The following is a 23045-nucleotide window of genomic DNA, read 5'->3' as shown; positions in this document are numbered from 1 at the left end:
TCTCCTCTTTGTTCCTGGTGTCATTCCAGTTTTTTCCCATGAATTCCCGGTGTCATTCCCAGCATAATTCCTGCTGAAATTCCCAGCTTTCCCATTAATTCTTGCTGTAATTCCAGCTAATTCCCACTGGAATTCCCACTGGAATTAATTCCCACTGTTTTCCTGTTCATTCCCACTGGAATTCCCGTGGTTTTCCTGTTCTTTCCCGGTGTCATTCCCATTAATTCCCATTGTTATTCCCACTGGAATTCCCGGCAGCATTCCCCCTGAATTTCTGTTGTTTTCCCAGTAATTCCCGGTGTAATTCCCGCTGTTTTCCAGTTCATTCCTGTGTCATTCCCATTGAAATTCCTGGGTTTTTTCCCATTAATTCCTGCTGTAATTCCCGTCTGTTCCTGCTGGAATTCCAGGTGTAATTCCCGTTAATTCCTGCTGCAATTCCCGATGTTTTCCTGTTAATTCCCGCTGTAATTCCCGTCTGTTCCTGCTGGAATTCCCAGTGTAATTCCCAGGTTTTTCCCTTTAATTCCCGGTGTCTTTCCCGGTGTCATTCCCATCAATCCCCGCCCATTCCCGGTGTCATTCCCGTTAATTCCCATTGGCATTCCGCTGGAATTCCCGCTGGAATTCCCGGCATCATTCCCCCTGGAATTCCGGTGAATTCCCGGCAGCATTCCCCCTGGAATTTCTGTTGTTTTCCCAATAATTCCAGTGTAATTCCCGCTGTTTTCCTGTTCATTCCTGGTGTCATTCCATTGAAATTCCCGGGTTTTTCCCATTAATTCTTGCTGTAATTCCCATGAATTCCCAGTGTCCTTCCTGCTGGAATTCCCAGTGTAATTCCCGTTAATTCTTGCTGCAATTCCTGGTGTTTTCCTGTTAATTCCCACTGTAATTCCCGTCTGTTCCTGCTGGAATTCCCGGTGTCATTCCCATTAATTCCTGCTGGAATTCCCGATGTTTTCCTGTTAATTCCCGCTGTAATTCCCGTCTGTTCCTGCTGTTATTCCCAGTGTAATTCCCAGTGTAATTCCCGGGTTTTCCCTTTAATTCCCGGGGTCTTTCCCGGTGTCATTCCCATCAATCCCGCCCATTCCCAGTGTCATTCCCATTAATTCCTTGTGCCATTCCTGCTGGAATTCCCACTGGAATTCCCACTGAAATTCCCACTGTTTTCCTGTTAATTCCTGCTGGAATTCCCGGCGTTTTCCCCGCTCGTTCCCGGTGTCATTCCTGCTGGGGAATGGGAATGAATTCCCGTTGTGGGAATGGGATTCCCATTGGGATTCCCATTGGGATTCCCATTGGGATTCCCACTGGGATTCCCAGGTTTTCCCCATTCATTCCCAGATTTCCCCATTCATTCCCATTGGGATTCCCGCTGAGATTCCCAGATTTTCCCCATCAATTCCCGGTATAGTTCCTGCTGGGATTCCCAGGTTTCCCCCATTCATTCCCGCTGTAATTCCCGCTGTTTTCCTGTTTGTTCCTTGTGTCATTCCTGGTAATTCCCGCTGTCATTCCCATTAATTCCTGCTGGAATTCCTGTGGTTTTCCCATGAATTCCCAGTGTTATTCCTGGTGCAGTTCCCGGTGTAATTCCCACTGTTTTCCTGTTCATTCCCGGTGTCATTCCAGGATTTTCCTGTTCATTCCCAGTGGCATTCCTGCTGTTTTCCTGTTCACTTCGTGGGAATTCCCACCATAATTCCTGGACTTTTCCCATTGTAATTCCCACTGTAATTCCCAGATTTCCCCCATTCATTCCCATTGGGATTCCCGCTGTGATTCCCAGGTTTCCCCATTCATTCCCAGGTTTTTCCCATTCATTCCTGGTAATTCCCGCTGTCATTCCCATTAATTCCTGCTGGAATTCCTGCAGTTTTCCCATGAATTCCCGGTGTTATTCCTGGTGCAGTTCCCGGTGTAATTCCCACTGTTTTCCTGTTCATTCCCGGTGTTGTTCCCACTGCAATTCCCGGTGTCATTCCCAGGATTTTCCTGTTCATTCCCAGTGGAATTCCTGCTGTTTTCCTGTTCACTCGTGGGAATTCCCACCGCAATTCCTGGACTTTTCCCATTCATTCCCGCTATAATTCCCGCTGCCATTCCCAGATTTCCCCATTCATTCCCATTGGGATTCCCACTGAGATTCCCAGGTTTCCCCCATTCATTCCCAGATTTTCCCCATTCATTCCCAATGGGATCCCCGTTGTGATTCCCAGGTTTTCCCCGTTCATTCCCGCTGTAGTTCCCAGCTTTTTCCTGTTCATTCCCGGTGTCATTCCCAGTTTTTTCCTGTTCATTTCCCGGTGTCATTCCCATCCGTTCTCGCTGCAATTCCTGCTTCTTTCTTTTCCATTCCCGGTGGAATTCCTGCTAATTTCCACTGGAATTCCTGCTGTGATTCCCAGATTTTTCCCATCAATTCCCACTGTAATTCCTGTTTTTTTTCCATTTATTCCCAGTGACATTCCCATTAATTCCTGCTGTAATTCCTGATGTTTCCCCGTGTTTTCCTGTTCATTCCCGCTGTAATTCCCGCTGCAATTCCTGGTGTTTTCCTGCTGTAAATCCGGTGTTAATTCTTGTTAATCCCCTCTGGAATTCCCGTTAGTTCCTGCTGGAATTCCCATTAATTCCCCCTCAAATTCCTGTTAATCCCTGCTGGAATTCCTGTTCATTCCACTGGAATTCCCATTAATTCCCACTGGAATTCCAGTTGTGAATTCCTGCTGCGATTCCCATTAATCCCCAGTGGGAATTCCCATTAATCCCCACTGGAATTCCCGTTAATTCCCACTGGAATTCCTGTTCATTCCCACTGGAATTCCCGTTAATCCCCAGTGGGAATTCCCGTTAATTCCCACTGGAATTCCCATGTTTATTCCCGTTTATTCCCGTGTAATTCCCAGGTTTTTCCCCCATTCATTCCCAGTGTTCTTTCCCGCTGCAATTCCCGCTGTTTTCCCAGGATTTCCCATCAGTTCCCGTTGTTTCTCCAGGGTTTTCCCTCTGTAATTCCCGGTGTTTTCCCTGTTCATTCCTGTTCATTCCTGGTGCTTTCCCTCGTTAATTCCCGGTGTTTATTCCCGGTGTTTTTCCCGGTGTTTATTCCCGGTTTCCAGCGGGGTGGGACTCTGAGTCGGCGCCATTCCCGGTGTGAATTCCCGCTGTAATTCCCAGTGTTTATTCCCATTTTTTCCCATTAATTCCCGGGTTTTATTCCCATTTCCCAGCAGGGCGGGGCACTCCGGTGGGGCCATTCTCAGTTTCAATTCCCGCTGTTTATTCCTGGTTTTTCCCTCTGTAATTCCCATTTTTTCCCATTTTTCCCATTCCAGGGGGGCGGGGCTCTCGGAAGGGACCATTCCCGGTGTGAATTCCCGCTGTAATTCCCGGTGTTTATTCCCATTTTCCCCCGTTTTTTCCTGTTTTTTCCCCCAGCGGGGCGGGGCGCTCCGGTGAGGCCATTCCTGGTGTGAATTCCCAGTTTTTCTCGCTGCAATTCCCGGTTTTTCCCTGTTTTTCCCAGCATGACGAGGCTCTCCGGCAGGGCCATTCCCGTTAATTCCCGGTGTTTATTCCCGGTGTTTATTCCCGGTGTTTATTCCCATTTTTCCCCGTTTTTCCCTGGTTTTCCCCCAGTGGGGTGGGGCTCTGAGTTGGGGCCATTCCCGGTGTGAATTCCTGGTTTTTATTCCGTTTTTTACCATTTTTATTCCCGTTTTCCCCCAGCGCGGCGGCGCTCCAGATGCTGTGGATGCAATTCCCGTTAATTCCCGATGTTTATTCCATTTTTTACTATTTTTTCCCCATTCCCAGGCGCGAGCCGTGCTGTGGATGCAATTCCCAGTGTTAATTCCCATTTTTTACCATTTTTCCAATTTTTTCCCCCATTTATTCTCTGCACGGCGGCGCTCTGCGGCGCGGCCCGCAGGCTCGGGCCATGCCGTGGATGCAATTCCCGGTGTTCATTCCCGGTGTTTATTCCCATTTTTCCCCGTTTTTTCCCCATTTTCCCCAGCACGGCGGCGCTCTCCGCAGGATGCAATTCCCGGTGTTAATTCCCATTTTTTCCCATTTTTCCGGTTTTTTCCCCATTATCCCCAGCACGGCGGCACTCCCGGATGCTGTGGATGCAATTCCCGGTGTTTATTCCCATTTTTCCCATTTTTTCCCGTTTTCATCCCCAGCACGGCGGCGCTCTGAGGCGGGATGCAATTCCCGGTATTTATTCCCATTTTTTCCCATTTTTATTCCCGGTTTATCCCCAGCACGGGGGCGCTCTGAGGCGCGGCCCGCGGGCACAGGCCATGCTCCCCATGCAATTCCCGGTGTTAATTCCCATTTTTTCCCATTTTTTTCCCCATTTTTTCCCCAGCACGGCGGCGCTCTGCGGCGGGATGCAGTTCCCGGTGTTAATTCCCGGTGTTCATTCCCATTTTTCCCTGTTTTATCCCCATTTCCCAGCACGGCGGCGCTCTGAGGCGGGATGCAATTCCCGGTGTTCATTCCCGGTGTTCATTCCCATTTTTCCCGGTTTTTTCCCCATCCCCAGCACGGCGGCGCTCTGAGGCGCGGCCCGCAGGCTCGGGCCATGCCATGGATGCAATTCCCGGTGTTTATTCCCATTTTTTCCCTGTTTTTCCCCATTTCCATCCCCAGCACGGGGGCGCTCTGAGGCGGGATGCAATTCCCGGTGTTCATTCCCGGTGTTCATTCCCATTTTTCCCCTGTTTTTCCCCATTTCCCAGCACGGCGGCGCTCTGAGGCGCGGCCCGCGGGCCCGGGCCCTGCTCCGGATGCAATTCCCGATGTTTATTCCCATTTTTCCCGGTTTTTCCCCATCCCCAGCACGGGGGCGCTCTGAGGCGCGGCCCGCGGGCCCGGGCCCTGCTCCGGATGAAGTTCGTGCTCCCGTACGCGCTGGGGGCGCTGGACTGGGACCCCCCCGCACCTGCACAACCTCCAGCACTGCTACTGCTACTGCGGCGGGCCCGGGCAGTGAGTGAGAACACGGAATTCCCCGGAATTCCCGAAAAATCCCGAAAAAATCCCGGAATTCCCGAAAAAATCCCAGCCGAAATAACCCAAAAATGGCCCTGAAACGGCCCAAAACCCCAAAATCTGACCCAAATTCTCTCCAGCGCTGACACTGCTGCTGCGGCGGGCCCGGGCAGTGAGTGAGAACCCCGAATTCCCCGAAAATTCCCGAAAAAATCCCGGAATTCTCCCAAAAAAATCCCACCCGAAATAACCCAAAAATGGCCCCGAAACGGCCCCAAAACCCCAAAATCTCACCTAGATTTGGGACCCCCCCGCACCTGCACAACCTCCAGCACTGACACTGCTGCTGCAGCGGGCCCGGGCAGGGAGTGAGAACACCAAAATTCCCGAAAATTCCCGAAAAAATCCCAAAATTCCGAAAAAATCCCGGCCAAAATAACCCAGAAATGGCCCCAAAACCCCAAAATCTGCCCCAAATTCCCTCCAGCGCTGCTACTGCTACTGCGGCGGGCCCGGGCAGTGAGTGAGAACCCCGAATTCCCGGAATTCCCCAAAAATCCCGAAAAAATCCCAAAATTCCCAAAACAATCCCGGCCAAAATAACCCAAAAATGGCCCTGAAACGGCCCCAAAACCCCAAAATCTGCCCCAAATTCTCTCCAGCACTGACACTGCTGCTGTGGCGGGGCCGGGCAGTGAGTGAGAACCCCGGAATTCCCAAAAAATTCCCGAAAAAATCCCGAAAAATCCCGGAATTCTCCCAAAAAATCCCAACCCGAAATAACCCAAAAATGGCCCTGAAACGGCCCCAAAACCCCAAAATCTGCCCCAAAACTGGACCCCCCCGCACCTGCACAACCTCCAGCACTGCCCCAAAACTGCAGGGGATCGGGCAGTGAGTGAGAACCCCGGAATTCCCGAAAATTCCCAAAAAATCCCAAAATTCCCAAAAAAATCCCGGCCAAAATATCCCAAAAACGGCCCTGAAACGGCCCCGAAACCCCAAAATCTGCCCCAAATTCCCCCTGCACAACCTCCAGCACTGACACTGCTGCTCGGCGGGCCCGGGCAGTGAGTGAGAACACTGAAATTCCCAAAAAATTCACGGAATTCCCCCCAAAAATCCCAAAAAAATCCCGGAATTCCCGAAAAAAATCCAGGCCAAAATACCCCAAAAATGGCCCTGAAATGGCCCCGAAACCCCCAAATCTGCCCCAAAACTGGGACCCCCCCCGCACCTGCACAACCTCCAGCGCTGCCCCAAAACTGCAGGGGATCGGGCAGGGAGCGGTGATCCCAAAATTCCAAAAAAATTCCCAAAATTCCCCCAAAATTCCCGGAATTCCCAAAAAAATCCCACCCGAAATAACCCAAAAACGGCCCTGAAACACCAAAATGTGCCCCAAAATCTGCCCCAGATTCCTCCTGCACAACTGCAGCACTGAGGATTCCAGAATATTCCCAAAGTTCCTGAAATTCCAAAAAAATCGTGGAATTCCCAAAAAATCCTGAAATTCCCAAAAATCCCCATCAAAATCCGCTCAGAACGGCCCCGAAATGACCCCAAAACCCCAAAATCTGCCCCAAACCTGCCGGGAGATTGGGCAGTGAGTGATGCTCCTGAAAATCCTGAATTCCCAAAAAAATCCCAGAATTCCTTAAAAAATTCCAGAATTCCCAAAAAATCCCACCCGAAATAACCCAAAAACGGCCCCAAAACCTCCAAAAATTGTCCCAAATCTGCCCCAAATTCCCCCAGCACCACCTGAAACTGCAGCGGTGGGGATCCCAAAAATCCTGAAATTTAAACAAAAATCCTGAAATTCCTGAAATTCCCCAAAAATCCCAAAATTCCCCCCCAAATCCGAAATTCCAAAAAAAAAACCCCAAAAAATCCCCCAAAAGAGCCCAAAATGGCCCCAAATCTGCCCCAAAAAAGGCGGGAAAAGCCCAAATTTCCCAAATTCCCTCAAATCCCCCAAATTTCCCCAAATTCCTCCCCAAATTCCCCAAAAATGCCCCAAAAAATTTCCAAAATTCCCCCAAAGTTCTGGAATTCTGTCCCCAGCTGGAGCCTGGGGGTGCTCCCGGGGCTCCCCAAAAATTCCTCAAAAAAATCTCCCCAAAATCCCCCAGAAAATTCTCCAAAATTCCCAAAATTCCCCTAAAATTCCTCAAAAAAATCCCAAAAAATTCTCCCCAAAATCCCCCAGAAAATTCTCTAAAATCCCCCCAAAATTCCTCAAAAAAATCCCCAAAAACTTCTCCCCAAACGCCCCAAAATCCCCCAGAAAATTCTCCAAAATTCCCTAAAATTCCCAAAATTCCCAAATTTCCCCAGTTGGAACCTGAACATGCCCCCAGTGCTTCCCCAAAATTCCCCAAAACCCCATAAAAATTTCCCCAAAAATGCCCTAAAACCCCTAAAACTTCTCCCAAATTTCCCCCTATCAATTCAAAATCCCCTTGAAACTCCCCAGAAATTTCCCTAAAAATCACCTGAACTGTCCCTAAAACCCCCGAAAAACTCCTTGAAATTCCCTAAAATCCCCCCAAAATCCCTGAAAATCCCAAATTTCCCCCAAAAATCTCCCAGCGCTCCCCCAAAACCCTGAAAAATCCCCTCAAAATCAGCTAAAAATCCCCCAAAATCCCTAAAAATCCCCCCAAAATCCCTCTAGAAAATTCCCAAAATTCCTCAAAATCCTATAAAAATCCCAAATTTCCCAAAATCCCTGAATTTCCCCCCAAATTCCCCAGCTGGACCCTGAAGCTGCTCCCAGGGCTCCCTCAAAACCCCTCAAAAATCCCCCAAAATCCCCCTTGAAATCCCCCAAATTTCCCCCAAAACCCCCTAAATTTCCTTCCAAATTCCCCCAAAATCCCATAAAAATCCCAAATTTCCCAAAATCCCCTGAATTTCCCCCCAAATTCCCCAGCTGGACCCTGAAGCTGCTCCCAGGACTTCCCCAAAACCCCTGAAAATTCCCCAAAATCCCCCAAAAAATTCATTAAAAACCCCCAAAACCCCCTAAAAAATCCCATAAAAATCCCCCAAAATTTCCCATAAAATCCCCAAAAATCCCATAAAATCCAAATCTCCCAAATTTCCCGAATTTTGCCCCAGAATTTCTAAGCTGGAACCTGAAGCTGCTCCCAGGGCTCCCTCAAAACCCCTCAAAAATCCACCCAAAATCCCCCGGAAAATTCATTAAAATCCCCAAAACCCCCTAAAAATCCCCAGAAAAACCCCCAAATTTCCCTCTCAAATCCCCAAAAATCCCATAAAATCCCAAATTTCCCAGAATTCCCCAAATTTTGCCCCAAATTCCGCAGCTGGACCCTGAAGCTGCTGCAGTGCCGGCGGTGCTGCCACTGCTCCCGGGGCTCCCCAAACCCCCCAAAATTCCCTAAAAATCCTCCAAAATCCCTCAAATTTCCCCCCAAAATCCTTCAAAATCCCCCCAAAATCCCATAAATTCCCAAATTTCCCAAAATCCCCTGAATTTCCCCCAAAATTCCCAGCTGGAACCTGAAGCTGCTCCCAGGCTTCCCCAAAACCCCTGAAAATTCCCCCCAAAATCCCCCAGAAAATTCATGAAAATTCCCCAAAACCCCCCAAAATCCCCAGAAAATCCCACAAAATTCCCCATAAAATCCCCAAAAATCCCATAAAATCCCAAAATTCCCGAATTTTCCCCCAATTTTCCCAGCTGGACCCTGAAGCTGCTGCAGTGCTGCCGCTGCTCCCCGGGGCTCCCCAAAATTCCCTAAAAATCCCCCAAAAATCCCATAAAAATCCCCAAAATTTCTCCCCAAAATCCCCAGAAAATCCCCCAAAATTCCATAAAAATCCCAAATTTCCCAAAATTCTCGAATTTTCCCCCAAAATTCCCCAGCTGGACCCTGAAGATGCTCCCAGGGCTCCCCCAAAAACCCCTGAAAATTCCCCCAAAACCCCCTAAAATCCCCATAAAATCCCCAAAAATCCCATAAAAAATCCCAAAATTCCCAAAATTCCCGAATTTCCCCAGAATTTCCCAGCTGGACCCTGAAGCTGCTCCCAGGGCTCCCCCAAAACCCCTCAAAAATCCCCCAAAAATCCCCCAGAAAATTCATCAAAATCCCCCAAAAACCCCAGAAAATCCCCAGAAAATCCCCAAAATCCCATAAAATCCCAAATTTCCCAAAATCCCCTGAATTTTCCCCAAAATTCCCCCAGCTGGAACCTGAAGCTGCTCCCAGGGCTCCCCCCAAAATCCCCCTGAAAAATCCCCCAAAATCCCCCAGAAAATTCCCCAAAATCCCTTTAAAATTCCCAAATTTCCCAAAATTTCCGAATTTCCTCCAAATTCCCCAGCTGGAACCTGAAGGTGCTCCCAGGGCTCCCCCAAAAAACCCCTCAAAAATCCACCCAAAATCCCCCTTGAAATTCCCCAAATTTTCCCCAAAATCCCCAAAAATCCCATAAAAATTCCAAAAATCCCAAATTCCCCAAAATCCCCTGAATTTTCCCCCAATTTTCCCAGCTGGACCCTGAAGCTGCTGCAGTGCCGGCGGTGCCAGCAGTGGTTCCAGTGCTCCCGGGGCTCCCCAAACCCCCCAAAATCCCTAAAAATCCCCAGAAAATTCCCTAAAAATCCCCTCTAAAATCCCCAAAACCTTCCCAAAATTCCTCAAAATCCGATAAAAATCCCAAATTTCCCAAAATTCCCGAATTTTCCCCCAAAATTCCCCAGCTGGACCCTGAAGATGCTCCCAGGGCTCCCCCAAAACCCCTGAAAAATTCCCCCAAAATCCCCCAGAAAATTCATGAAAATTCCCCAAAACCCCCAAAAAATCCCCAGAAAACCCCCCAGATTTCCCCAGAAAATCCCCCAAAAATCCCATAAATTCCCAAATTCCCCAAATTCCCGAATTTCCCCAATTTTCCCAGCTGGACCCTGAAGCTGCTGCAGTGCCGGGGTGCCAGCAGTGGTTCCAGTGCTCCTGGGGCTCCCCAAACCCCCAAAATTCCCTAAAAATCCCCAGAAAATCATCCAAAATTCCCCATAAAATCCCCAAAATCTCCCCAAAATCCCATAAAAATTCTGAAATTTCCCAAAATTCCCCAATTTTCCCCCCAAATTCCCCAGCTGGACCCTGAAGCTGCTCCCAGGGCTCCCCCAAAAACCCCTGAAAAATCCACCCAAATCCCCCTTGAAATCCCCCAAAATTCCCCCCAAAATCCCCTAAAATCCCCTGAAAATCCCCCAAAATTCCCATAAAAATCCCCCAAAAATCCCATAAAAATTCCAAAAATCCAAATTTCCCAAAATCCCCCTGAATTTCCCCCAAAATTCCCCAGCTGGACCCTGAAGCTGCTCCCAGGGCTCCCCCAAAAACCCCTGAAAATTCCCCCCAAAATCCCCCAGAAAATTCATCAAATCCCCCCAAAACCTCCCAAATTTCCCCAGAAAATCCCCAAAAATCCCATAAAAATTCCCAAATTTCCCAAAATCCCCTGATTTTTCCCCAATTCCCAGGTGGAACCTGAAGCTGCTGCAGTGCCGGGATGCCAGCAGTGGTTCCATCGCTCCTGGGGCTCCCCAAACCCCCCAAAATCCCATAAAATTTCCCAAAATTCCCCAGTTGGAACCTGAAGATGCTCCCGGGGCTCCCTCAAAACCCCTCAAAAATCCCCCAAAATCCCCCTTGAAATCCCCCTTGAAATCCCCCAAATTTCCCTGCAAAATCCCCTAAATTTCCCTTCCAAATTCCTCCAAAATCCCATAAAAATCCCAAATTTCCCAAATTCCTGAATTTCAACCAAATTTCCCAGCTGGAACCTGAAGCTGCTCCCAGGGCTCCCTCAAAACCCCTCAAAAATCCACCCAAAATCCCCCTTGAAATCCCCCAAATTTCCCCCAAAAATCCCCTAAATTTCCCTTCCAAATTCCTCCAAAAATCCCATAAATTCCCAAATTTCCCAAAATCCCCCGAATTTTCCCCAATTCCCAGGGTGGAACCTGAAGATGCTGCAGTGCCGGCGGTGCCAGCAGTGGTTCCACGAGGCCTGCACGCAGTGCCTGACCCGGCCCCTGCTCTACGGGGACAGGTCGGGAACAGGGAAATTGGGGAATTTGGGGAAATTTGGGGGATTTTGGGGTGAATTTGGGGTTTTTGGGGTTTTTGGGGCTTTGGGGGTTTTGGGGTTTTGGGGTGAATTTGGGGTTTTTGGGGTTTTTCCTGATCTTTCAGAGGTTTTGTTCAGGTATTTTGGGGTTTTTTCCCAATTCTTTGGGATGGATTTGGGGACGGATTTTGGGGGGAGTTTGGGGTGAATTTGAGGTGATTTCGGGGTGTTTTGGGGTGATTTGAGATGGATTTTGGGACATTTTGGGGTGAATTTGGGGTTTTTGGGGTTTTTGGGGTTTTTCCTGATCTTTTGGAGGTTTTTTCCCAGGTGTTTTGGGGCTTTTTCCCAATACTTTGGGGTGGATTTGGGATGGATTTGGGACATTTTGGGATGGATTTGGGAGGAGTTTGGGGATGAATTTGGGGTTTTTGGGGTTTTTGGGGTTTTGGAGTGAATTTGGGGTGAATTTGGGGTGAATTTGGGGGATTTTGGGGTTTTGTGGGGTTTGTCCTGATCTTTCGGAGGCTTTTTCCAGTGTTTTGGGATGGATTTGGGGACGGATTTTGGGTGTTTTGGGGTGATTTGGGGATGGGTTTGGGGACTTTGGGATGGATTTTGGGGGAGTTTGGGGTGAATTTGGGGTTTTGGGGGTTTTGGGGGGTTTTGGGGGTTTTGGGGTGAATTTGGGGTTTTGGGGTTTTTTCCTGATCTTTTGGAGGTTTTGTCCCAGGTATTTTGGGGTTTTTTTTGCTAATTCTTTGGGGGTGGATTTGGGACAGTTTGGGGGAGTTTGGGGATGAATTTGAGGTGATTTTGGGGTGATTTCAGGGTGTTTTGGGGGTGGATTGGGGATGGATTTGGGGGATGAATTTGGGGGATGAATTTGGGGTGATTTGGGGACTTTGGGATGGATTTTTGGGTAGTTTGGGGTTTTGGGGGTTTTGGGGGTTTTGGGGTTTTTGGGGGTTTTTCCTGATCTTTCGGAGGTTTTGTTCCAGGTGTTTTGGGCTTTTTCCCAATTCTTTGGGATGGGTTTGGGACCTTTGGGATGGATTTTGGGGGAGTTTGGGGTGAATTTGAGGTGAATTTGGGTGATTTTGGGGTGGATTTGGGGATGGATTTGGGACTTTGGGATGGATTTTGGGGGGAGTTTGGGGATGAATTTGGGGTGATTTCGGGGTGTTTTGGGGTGTTTTGGGGTGTTTTGGGGTGATCTGGAGATAGGATTTGGGATGGATTTGGGATGAATTGGGGAACATTTTTGGAATGGATTTTGGGGGGGGTTTGGAATTTTTGGAGATTTGGAGTGAATTTGGGGTTTTTGGGGTTTTTCCTCATCTTTTGGAGGTTTTTTCCCAGGTGTTTGGGGGTTTTTTCCCAGTTCTTTGGGAGGGATTTGGGGTGGATTTGGGACATTTTGGGAACATTTTGGGATGGACTTTGGGGGAATTTGGGAATTTTGGAATTTGAGGTGATTTTGGGGTGATTTGGGGTGGATTTGGGACATTTTGGGATGGATTTTGGGGGAGATTTGGGATGAATTTGAGGTGATTTTGGGGTGTTTTGGGGTGATTTGGGGATGGATTTGGGAACTTTGGGATGGATTTTGGGGGAGTTGGGGAAATTTGGGGTTTTTGGGGTTTTGGGGTTTTTTGGGGTTTTTCCTGATCTTAGGAGGTTTTGTCCCAGGTATTTTGGGGTTTTTTCCCAATTCTTTGGGATGGATTTGGGAAGTTTGGGATGGATTTTGGGGGAGTTTGGGGTTTTTGGGGTGAATTTGGGGTTTTGGGGTTTGTCCTGATCTTTTGGAGGTTTTGTTCCAGGTACTTTGGGGATTTTTCCCCAGTTCTTTGGGATGGATTTGGGGTGATTTTGGGGTGTTTTGGGGTGATTTGGGGATGGATTTGGGATGGATTTTGGGGGGGTTTTGGGGTTTTTGGGGGTTTTTGGGGTTTTCCTGATCCTTCAGAGGTTTTGTTCCAGGTGTTTTGGGGTTTTTTCACAATTCTTTGGGATGGATTTGGGACATTTTGGGATGGATTTTGGGGGAGTTTGGGGGATGAATTTGGGGTTTTGGGGTGAATTTGGACTTTTGGGGTTTTGGGGTTTTCCTGATCTTTTGGAGGTTTTGTTCCAGGTGTTTTGGGGTTTTTTTCCCAATTCTTTGGGGTGGATTTGGGATGGATTTTGGGGCAGTTTGGGGATGAATTTGAGGTGAATTTGGGGTGTTTTGGGGTGATTTGGGATGGATTTGGGGGATGAATTTGGGATAAATTGGGGAACAATTTTGGGATGGATTTTGGGGGAGTTTGGGGTGAATTTGGACTTTTGGGGTTTTGGGGTTTTTCCTGACCTTTTGGAGGTTTTTTCCCAGGTGTTTGGGGGTTTTTTCCCAATTCTTTGGGATGGATTTGGGATGGATTTGGGACATTTTGGGAACATTTTGGGATGGACTTTGGGGGAGTTTGGGGATTTGGGAATTTGAGGTGATTTTGAGATGTTTTGGGAACATTTTGGGATGGATTTTGGGGGGAGTTCGGGATGAATTTGAGGTGAATTTGAGGTGAATTTGGGTGATTTGGGGTGATTTGGGGATGGATTTGGGATGGATTTGAGGATGAACTGGGGATAAATTGGGGAACAATTTTGGGATGGATTTTGGGGCAGTTTGGGGTGAATTTGGGGTTTTGGGGGTTTTTGGGGTTTTTCCTGACCTTTTGGAGGTTTTGTTCCAGGTGTTTTGGGTTTTTTTCCAATTCTTTGGGGTGGATTTGGGATGGATTTTGGGTGAACTTGGGGCGATTTGGGACATTTTGGGATGGATTTTGGGGGAGTTTGGGGATGAATTTGAGGGTGATTTCGGGGTGTTTTGGGGATGGATTTGGGGGGATTTTGGGGGATTTGGGGTGAATTTGGGAATGGATTTTGAGATGGATTTGGGGTGAATTTGGGGGGATTGGGGGAATTTGGGTGTTTGGGAGGAGATTCTGGGTGGGTTTCAGGTGGATTTGGGATAAATTTTGGGGTGATTTTGGGGTGATTCTGGAGTGATTTTGGGGTGATTTTGGGGTGATTTGGGGATGGATTTGGGGGTTATTTTGGGGTGATTCCAGCTGATTTGGGGGTCATTTTGGGGTGGATTTGGGGGTTTATTTCAGGGTGATTCCAGCTGATTTTGGGGTTATTTTGGGATGGATTTTGGGATTATTTTGGGGTGGATTTTGGGATGATTTGGGGATGGATTTGGGGGTGATTTCGGGGTGATTCTGGCTGATTTTGGGGTGGATTTTGGGATTATTTTGGGTATATTTGGGGGGTGATTCCGGCTGATTTTGGGGTTATTTTGAGGTGGATTTGGAGGTTTATTTTGGGGTGATTCCGGCTGATTTTGGGGGTTATTTTGGGGTGGATTTTGGGATGGATTTTGGGGTTATTTCGGGGTGATTCTGGCGTGGATTTTGGGGTTATTTTGGGGTGGATTTGGGGGTTTATTTCGGGGTGATTCTGGCTGATTTTTGGGGTGATTTTGGGATGGATTTTGGAGTTATTTTGGGGTGATTTTGGGATGGATTTTGGGATGATTTGGGGATGGATTTGGGGTGATTTCGGGGTGATTCCAGCTGATTTTGGGGTTATTTTGGGGTGGATTTTGGGGTGGATTTTGGGTGATTCCGGCTGATTTTGGGGTGGATTTTGGAGTTATTTTGGGGTGGATTTTGGGGTTATTTTGGGGTGGATTTGGGGTTTATTTCGGGGTGATTCTGGCTGATTTTTGGGGTGATTTTGGGATGGATTTTGGAGTTATTTTGGGGTGATTTTGGGATGGATTTTGGGATGATTTGGGGATGGATTTGGGGTGATTTCGGGTGATTCCAGCTGATTTTGGGGTTATTTTGGGGTGGATTTTGGGATGGATTTTGGGGTGGATTTTCGGGGTGATTCCGGCTGATTTTGGGGTGGATTTTGGAGTTATTTTGGGGTTTTTTTGGGATTATTTTGGGTGGATTTTGGGGTTATTTTGGGGTGGATTTTGGGGTTATTTTGGGGTGGATTTTGGGGCTGATTTTGGGATGATTTTGGGATTATTTTGGGGTGATTTGGGGGTGATTCCGCTGCCTGGGCTCCCCGCAGGTTTTACGTGTTCGAGTGCAGCGTCTGCCGGGGCGGCGCCGAGAGCGTGCGGAGGCTGCCCCTGCGCTGGTGAGGGGGGACCAGAACACCCAAAAACACCCAAAAACACCCAAAAATACCCAAAAAACACCCCGAAAATACCCCCCAAATACCCCAAAAACACCCCAAAATACCCAAAAATACCCCTAAATACCCAAACACCCAAAAAATACCCCCAAAATATCCCCAAAATACCCAAACCCACCCCAAAAATACCACAAAATACCACAAAATACCCCTAAATAGCCCGAAAAACACCCAAAAATACCCCAAAATTCCCCTAAATACCCCCAAAATACCCCCAAATACCTAAAAAATACCCCCCAAATGCCCCAAAAATGCCCCGAAAATACCCAAACCCACCCCAAAAATACCCCAAAATACCCCCAAAATACCCCAAAATACCCCAAAAACACCTCAAAAAAACCCCAAAACACCAAAAAAATAATCCTAAATACCTCTAAAAACCCCCAAAAATACCCCAAAAATACCCAAACTCCCCCAAACCATTTCCCCCCGTTTTTGGGTATTTCTTCCCAGTTTTCCCCCTACCTTTTTTTATTTCCCCATTTTCCCTCTTTTTCCCCCATTTTCCCCCCATTTTTGCCCTTTTTTCCCCCCTGTTTTTTCCTATTTTCCCCTCATTTTTCCCCATTTCCTCCCATTTTCCCCATATTTTTTAATTTTCCCATTTCCCAGGATTTTCCCCCAAATTCCCATTGAATCCCCCTCCCCATTTTATTTTGTATTTCCCCCCATTTAAAAAAAAAATTCTCATTTTTCCCCATTTTCCCCCAAGTCTTTTCTCATTTTTTCCCATTTTTCCCCCATTTTTTTGTATTTTCTCCCCTTTTTTCCCCCAAATTTTTGAATTTCCCCAATTTCCCCGTTTTCCCCCCAATTTCCCAGGGCTGACTTCGCCCTCCTGCTCCTGTACCCCAATTCCCTCTTTTTATTTTTTTATTTTATTTTTCCCTGTTTTTTTTCCTTTTTCCCCCATTTTTTGCCCAATTTTCCCCCATTTCCCCCCATTTTTTCCCTATTTTTGAATTTTCCCATTTTCCAGGATTTCCCCCCAATTTTCCACCGATTCCTCCCCCATTTCCCTTCATTTCTCCCATTTATTTGAGAGATTTTCCTCATTTTTTGCCCATTTTCCCCCCATTTTTTCCCGTTTTTTCTCTCAATTTTTTCCTAATTTTCCCCATTTTTTCTCATTTTTCCCAATTTCCCCGTTTTCTCCCCAATTTCCCAGGGCTGACGTTGCCCTCCTGCTCCTGTACCCCAATTCCCCCTTTGTATTTTCCTTTTCCCCCATTTTTTGCCCATTTTTCCTCATTTTTTTCCCATTTTTTTCCCCAATTTTCCCCCATTTTTTTCCCAATTTCCCCATTTTTATGAATTTCCCAGTTTCCCCATTTTTGTTCATTTCTCCCCAATTCCAGGGTAGACGTTGCCCATCTCCTCCTGTACCCCAATTCCCCCTTTCTATTTTCCTTTACCCCCATTTTTTCCCCATTTTTGGCCCCAATTTTCCCAGGATTCCCCCCATTTTTCCACCAATTCCTCCCCCATTTCCCTTCATTTCCCCCTTTTATTTGATCGATTTGCCTCATTTTTTGCCCATTTTCCCCCCATTTTTTCCCGGTTTTTCTCTCAATTTTTTCCCCATTTTTCCCAATTTCCCCATTTTTATGAATTTCCCCAATTTCTCCCCAATTCCAGGGCTGACATTGCCCATCTCCTGCTGTACCCCCAATTCCCCCTTTCTATTTTCCTTTTCCCCCGTTTTTTGCCCATTTTTCCTCCATTTTTTCCTCTTTTTTTTTCTCATTTTTTTCCCCTTTTTTTTCCCAATTTTTCCCCCATTATTCCCCATTTTTATGAATTTCCCAATTTCCCCATTTTTACTCATTTTTTCCCATTTCTTCCCCATTCCAGGGTTGACGTTGCCCTCCTGCTCCTGTACCCCAATTCCTCCCTTTTATTTTCCTTTTTTCCTCATTTTTTTCCCATTTTTTTCCCGTTTTTTCTCTCAATTTTTCCCCAATTTTTTCCCAAATTTTTCAATTTTTTTCACAATTTTCCCCATTTTTATTAATTTTCCCCATTTTCCCCAACCCAGGGTTGATGTTGCTCACCTGCTGCTGTACCCCAATTCCCCCTTTTTATTTTCCCTTTTTCCTCCCATTTTTTGACCTTTTTTTTGCCCATTTCCCTACAGTTTTCCTCATTTTTTTCCCGGTTTTTTCCCAATTTTCCCCATTTTTATGAATTTTCCCAATTTCCCGGTTTTTCTCCCCAATCCCAGAGCTGACGTTGCCCCTCCTGCTCCTGTACCCCAATTCCCCCTGTCTATTTTTTTATTTTTCCCTGTTTTTTTCCTTTTTGCCCCAATTTTTTGCCCATTTTTTCCCAATTTCCCCCCATTTTTCCCTATTTTTGAATTTTCCCATTTTCCCAAGATTTCCCCCCAATTTTCCACCAATTCCTCCCCCATTTCTCCCATTTATTTGAGAGATTTTCCTCATTTTTTGCCTCCATTTTCCTCCATTTTTCCTCAATTTTTTTTCACATTTTTTTCCCAATTTTCCCCATTTTTCCGAATTTTTATTAATTTTCCCAGTTTGCCCATTTTTGTTCATTTTCCCATTTTTCCCCCATTCCCAGGGTGGACGTAGCCCACCTCCTGCTGTACCCCAATTCCCCCTTTCTATTTTCCTTTTCCCCCGTTTTTTGCCCATTTTTTCCTCCATTTTTCCTCTTTTTTTTTTCCCCTTTTTTTTCCCAATTTTTCCCCCATTATTCCCCATTTTTATGAATTTCCCCAGTTTCCCCGTTTTCATGAATTTTCCCATTTTCTCCCAATCCAGGGCTGACGTCGCCCTCCTGTTCCTGTACCCCCAATTCCCCCTTTCTATTTTCCTTTTTCCCCAATTTTTGCCCATTTTCCTCCATTTTTCCCCATTTTTTTTCCCAAATTTTTCAATTTTTTACCCAATTTTCCTGGTTTTTTCTCCCATTTTTTCCCATTTTTGTTCATTTTCCCAATTTCCCATTTCTCCCCAATTCCAGGGCTGACATCGCCCATCTCCTGCCATACCCCAATACCCCCCTTGCATTTTTTCCCATAGTTTTTCTTTTTTCCTCATTTTTTCTCCCATTTTTTTCCCGTTTTTTTTTCCCAATTTTCCCCATTTTTTCCCCGTTTTTTGTTCATTTTCCCCATTTTCCCCCCATCCCAGGGTGGACGTAGCCCACCTCCTCCTGTACCCCAATTCCCCCTTCGTATTTTCCCTTTTTCCCCTCCATTTTTTGCCCATTTTTTTCTCTCCATTTTTCCTCTTTTTTTCCCATTTTTCCCCAAATTCTTCCATTTTTTCCAATTTTTTCCATTTTTCCCCCATTTTTATGAATTTTCCCAGTTTCCCCGTTTTTTTTCATTTTCCCCAATTCCAGGGTGGAAGTCGCCCTCCTGCTCCTGTACCCCAATTCCTCCTTTTTATTTTCCTTTTTTTCCCCCATTTTCCCCCCATTTTTTCCCCATTTTTTCCTCCATTTTTCCTCATTTTTTTCCCGTTTTTTTTCCCCATTTTTTCCCCCAATTTTTCCCCCCATTTTTGTTCATTTTCCCCATTTTTCCCCCATTTTTTGACCATTTTCCCCCCATTTTTTCTCCCATTTTTTCCCCAATTTTTCCCCCATTTTTTCCCCAATTTTCCCCATTTTTTCCGAATTTTTATTAATTTTCCCAATTTCCCCATTTTTGTTCATTTTTCCCATTTTACCCCCAATCCAGGCTGATGTTGCCCACCTCCTCCTGTACCCCAATTCCCCCTTTCTATTTTCCTTTTTTCCCCATTTTTTCCCCATTTTTCCTCATTTTTTTCCCTTTTTTTTTCCCAATTTTTTCCATTTTTTTTTAATTTCCCCGTTTTTCTCCCCAATTTCCCAGGGCTGACGTTGCCCACCTGCTCCTGTACCCCAATTCCCTCTTTTATTTCCTTTTTTCCTCATTTTTTGCCCATTTCACTCCATTTTTCCTCATTTTTTTTCACATTTTTTCCCCAATTTTTCCTCATTTTTTCCCAATTTTCCCCATTTTTATGAATTTCCCCGATTTCCCATTTTCCCCCATTCCCATGGCTGACGTTGCCCACCTGCTCCTGTACCCCAATTCCTGCCTTTTATTTCCTTTTTTTCCCCCCATTTTCCCCCATTTTCCCGTTTTTTTCTCAATTTTTCCCCATTTTTTTTTCCCAAATTTTTCAATTTTTCCCAATTTTCCCCCATTTTTTCCCCATTTTTGTTCATTTTCCCCATTTCTCCCCCATTCCCAGGGTGGACGTTGCCCACCTCCTGCTGTTACCAGCTCAGCGTTTGCCGCAAGCGCAAATATTTCGATCTGGAGCGGGAGATTGTGCCCTTCGCCAACCAGCACTGGGACACCCTGCGCGCTGGGGGCGGTGAGAGAATTGGGATTTTGGGGAAAATATTGGGATTTTGGGGGAAAGGGAAAATTGGGAAAAATTGGGAAAAATGGGGAAAAAATTGGGGAAAAATGGGGAAAAAATTCGGATTTGTTTGGGGGTAAAAATAGCGATTTTTGAAGAAAATAGCACATTTTACAGGAAAAAAATTCAATTTTTGAGGGGAAAATTTGCAAATTTTGTGTGGGGAAAATTGGGATTTTTTGTGGGGAAAGTTGGGATTTTTAGGCGTGAAAAGAACAGAATTTTTGGGGGAAAAATTTGATATTTGGGGGAAATTTTCCATTTTTTGTGGGGAAAATTGGATTTTTAGGTGTGAAAAAATTGGATTTTTTTGGGGGGAAAATAGTGATTTTTGGGAGAAAATAGCGCGTTGTGCAGGAAAAAAAATTGATTTTTGAGGGGGAAAAATGTCAAACCTTGTGTGGGGAAAATTGGGATTTTGGGAAAAATCGGGATTTGGGAAAAATTGGGAAAAATGGGGGAAAAATTGGGGAAAAAATGGGGAAAAAATCGGATTTTTTTGGGGGAAAAAATAGCGATTTTGGGAGGAAATAGCGCATTTTACAGGAAAAAAAATTCAATTTTTGAGGGGGAAAATTGGGATTTTTTGTGGGGAAATTTGGGATTTTTAGGCGGGAAAAAATTGGATTTTTTTGGGGAAAAATTTGATTTTTGAGGGAAATGAATCGTTATGTTTGGGGGAGAAAATCTGATTTTTGGGGGGTGAAAAATTCCAATTTTTGCAGGGGAAAAAAAATCGGCATTTGGGTGGGGCAAAAAGAGGGATTTTTTAATGAAAAAAATTCCTGATTTTGGGGAGAAAAATTTCCAATTTTGGGGGAAAAATTCCTCATTTTTTGGGAAAAAATCTCATTTTTTGGGAAAAAAATCACAATTTTTGAGGGGGAAAATTGCGATTTTTGGGGGTGAAAAAATCGGATTTTTTGGGGAAAACAAAGGTGATTTTTGAGGGAAATGAATTGTTGTGTTTGGGGGACAAAATGTGATTTTTTTTGGGGGAGATATCCAATTTTTTGGGGGAATATCCAATTTTCACGGAAAAATTGACATTTTGAGAAAAAAAAAATTATTATTTTTTTCATGAAAAAATCTGATTTTGGGGGAGAAAAATTTCCAATATTGGGGAAAAAAGTTGTGATTTTTGGAGAAAAAATCTGATTTTTTCAGGAAAAAATTGCTATTTTTTGGGAGAAAAATCTGATTTTGGGGGAGAAAAGACCCAATTTTGGGTGGCATAAAAAATCAATTTTTGGGTATAAAGTTGTGATTTTGAGAGGCTGATATTGCTTTTTGTGGGGGAAAAAATCTGATTTTTGGGAATCAAAATTTTGGGGAAATTGATGCCAAAAGTTGGGGTCAAATTTGGGCCCAAAACCGGAATTTCTACACAGAATGTTTGGATTGGACCCCAAAAATGGGGATTTGGACCCCAAAAATTGGGGATTCAGGTCCAAATATTGAATTTTGGGCTGAAAAAAAAAAATTGGAATTTTCTCTCAAAATCTTTGGGTTTGTCCCAAAAAAATCAGGGTTTGGACCCCAAAATTCGGGGTTTAAACCCCAATTTTGGGGTGGTTTTTCCCCCAAATTTGGTTTTTTCCCCAATTTTTTTCCCCAATTTGGGGGATTTTTCCCAATTTTGTTTTTTCCCCAATTTATGGCTTTTTTTCCCCAATTTTGTTTTTTTTTTCCTGATTTTGGGTTTTCTTTCCCCAATTTTGGGGGTTTTTTCCCCCATTTGTTTTTTTTCCCCCCAATTTTTGGTTTTTTCTCCCCAATTTTGGGTTTTGTTTTCCCTACAATTTTGGGGTTTTTCCCCCCCATTTTGGGGTTTATTTTCCCCCAATTTTGGGTTTTTTTCCTTCCAATTTTGTTTTTTTTTTCCCAATTTTGGTGAGTTTTCCCCCAATTTTGGATTTTTTTCCCCCCCAATTTTGGGTTTTTTTCCCCCAATCTTGGTTTTTTTATTCCCAATTTTGGGGTTTTTTCCCACCAGTTTTTGGGGGTTTTCCCCAATTTTGGGTTTTTTTCCCCCCTCCCAGTTTTGAGGGTTTTTTCCCCCCAATTTTGGTTTTTTTTTTTTCCCCAATTTTGGGGTTTTTTCACAAATTTTGGGGTTTTTTTCCCCAGTTTTGGTTTTTCCCCCCAATTTTGGGGTTTTCTCCCCCAGAATTTGGGTTTTTTCCCCCCAATTCTGGGTTATATTTTTCCCCCAATTTTGGGGTTTTTCCCCCCAATTTTGGTTTTTTTGTCCCAAATTTTGGGGTTTTTTTTCCCCAATTTGGTTTTTTTTCCCCAATTTTGGAGTTGTTTTTCCCCCAATTTTGGGGTTTTCTCCCCCAGTTTGTGATTTTGCCCTCATTCCTGCTTTTTCCCCATTAATTCCCGGTTTTTCCCCATTAATTCCCGTTTTCCCCCATTAATTCCCGTTTTTCCCCCCATTAATTCCCATTTTCCATTAATTCCCGGATTTTTCCCCATTAATTCCCGTTTTTCCGTAATTAATTCCCGCTTTTCCCTGATTCCTGCTTTTCCCCTCATTAATTCCCAGATTTTTTCCCCCATTAATTCCCGTTTTTCCCCCATTAATTCCCGTTTTTCCCCCATTAATTCCCGGATTTTCCCCCATTAATTCCCGTTTTCCCCCATTAATTCCCGTTTTCCCCTCATTAATTCCCGTTTTCCCCTCATTAATTCCCGTTTTTTTCCCCCATTAATTCCCGCTTTTCCTCCTCATTAATTCCCAGATTTTTTCCCCATTAATTCCCGCTTTTTCCCTCATTAATTCCCGGATTTTCCCCTCATTAATTCCCGTATTTTTCCCTCATTAATTCCCGCTTTTCCCCATTTATTCCCGGGTTTTTCCCATTAATTCCCGTTTTCCCCATTAATTCCCGTTTCCCCCATTAATTCCCGCTTTTTCCCTCATTAATTCCCGGATTTTCCCCTCATTAATTCCCTTTTTTTCCCCATTAATTCCCGTTTCCCTCATTAATTCCCGTTTTTCCCCCCATTAATTCCCGGTTTTTCCCCATTAATTCCCGTTTTCCCTCATTAATTCCCGGGGTTTTCCCCCATTAATTCCCGTTTCCCTCATTAATTCCCGCTTTTTCCCTGATTAATTCCCGTTTTCCCCTCATTAATTCCCGCTTTTTCCCTGATTAATTTCCCATTGTTTCCCCATTAATTCCCGGCTTTCCCTCATTAATTCCCGTTTTTCCCCTCATTAATTCC

The 23045-nt window shown here is 45.2% G+C and overlaps 1 protein-coding gene across 1 annotated transcript in view; it reads left to right on the top strand.

The window, feature by feature from the left end:
- Positions 1 to 23045, top strand: part of LOC141725790 (PHD finger protein 1-like) — a 45274-nt gene that overhangs the window by 8747 nt on the left and 13482 nt on the right. Inside the window, 7 exon segments of the mRNA XM_074529816.1 lie at positions 4197 to 4230; positions 4775 to 4950; positions 4952 to 5010; positions 11014 to 11106; positions 15259 to 15327; positions 18543 to 18585; positions 19670 to 19753. Coding sequence (XP_074385917.1) covers positions 4197 to 4230; positions 4775 to 4950; positions 4952 to 5010; positions 11014 to 11106; positions 15259 to 15327; positions 18543 to 18585; positions 19670 to 19753 — 558 coding nt within the window.

The sequence above is a fragment of the Zonotrichia albicollis genome, chromosome 31, assembly GCF_047830755.1.
Source record: "Zonotrichia albicollis isolate bZonAlb1 chromosome 31, bZonAlb1.hap1, whole genome shotgun sequence".
NCBI classification, from domain to species: Eukaryota; Metazoa; Chordata; class Aves; order Passeriformes; family Passerellidae; genus Zonotrichia; species Zonotrichia albicollis.
The sequence above is the reverse complement of the archived record's forward strand: the minus strand, read 5'-3'. Positions and strand labels throughout refer to the sequence as shown.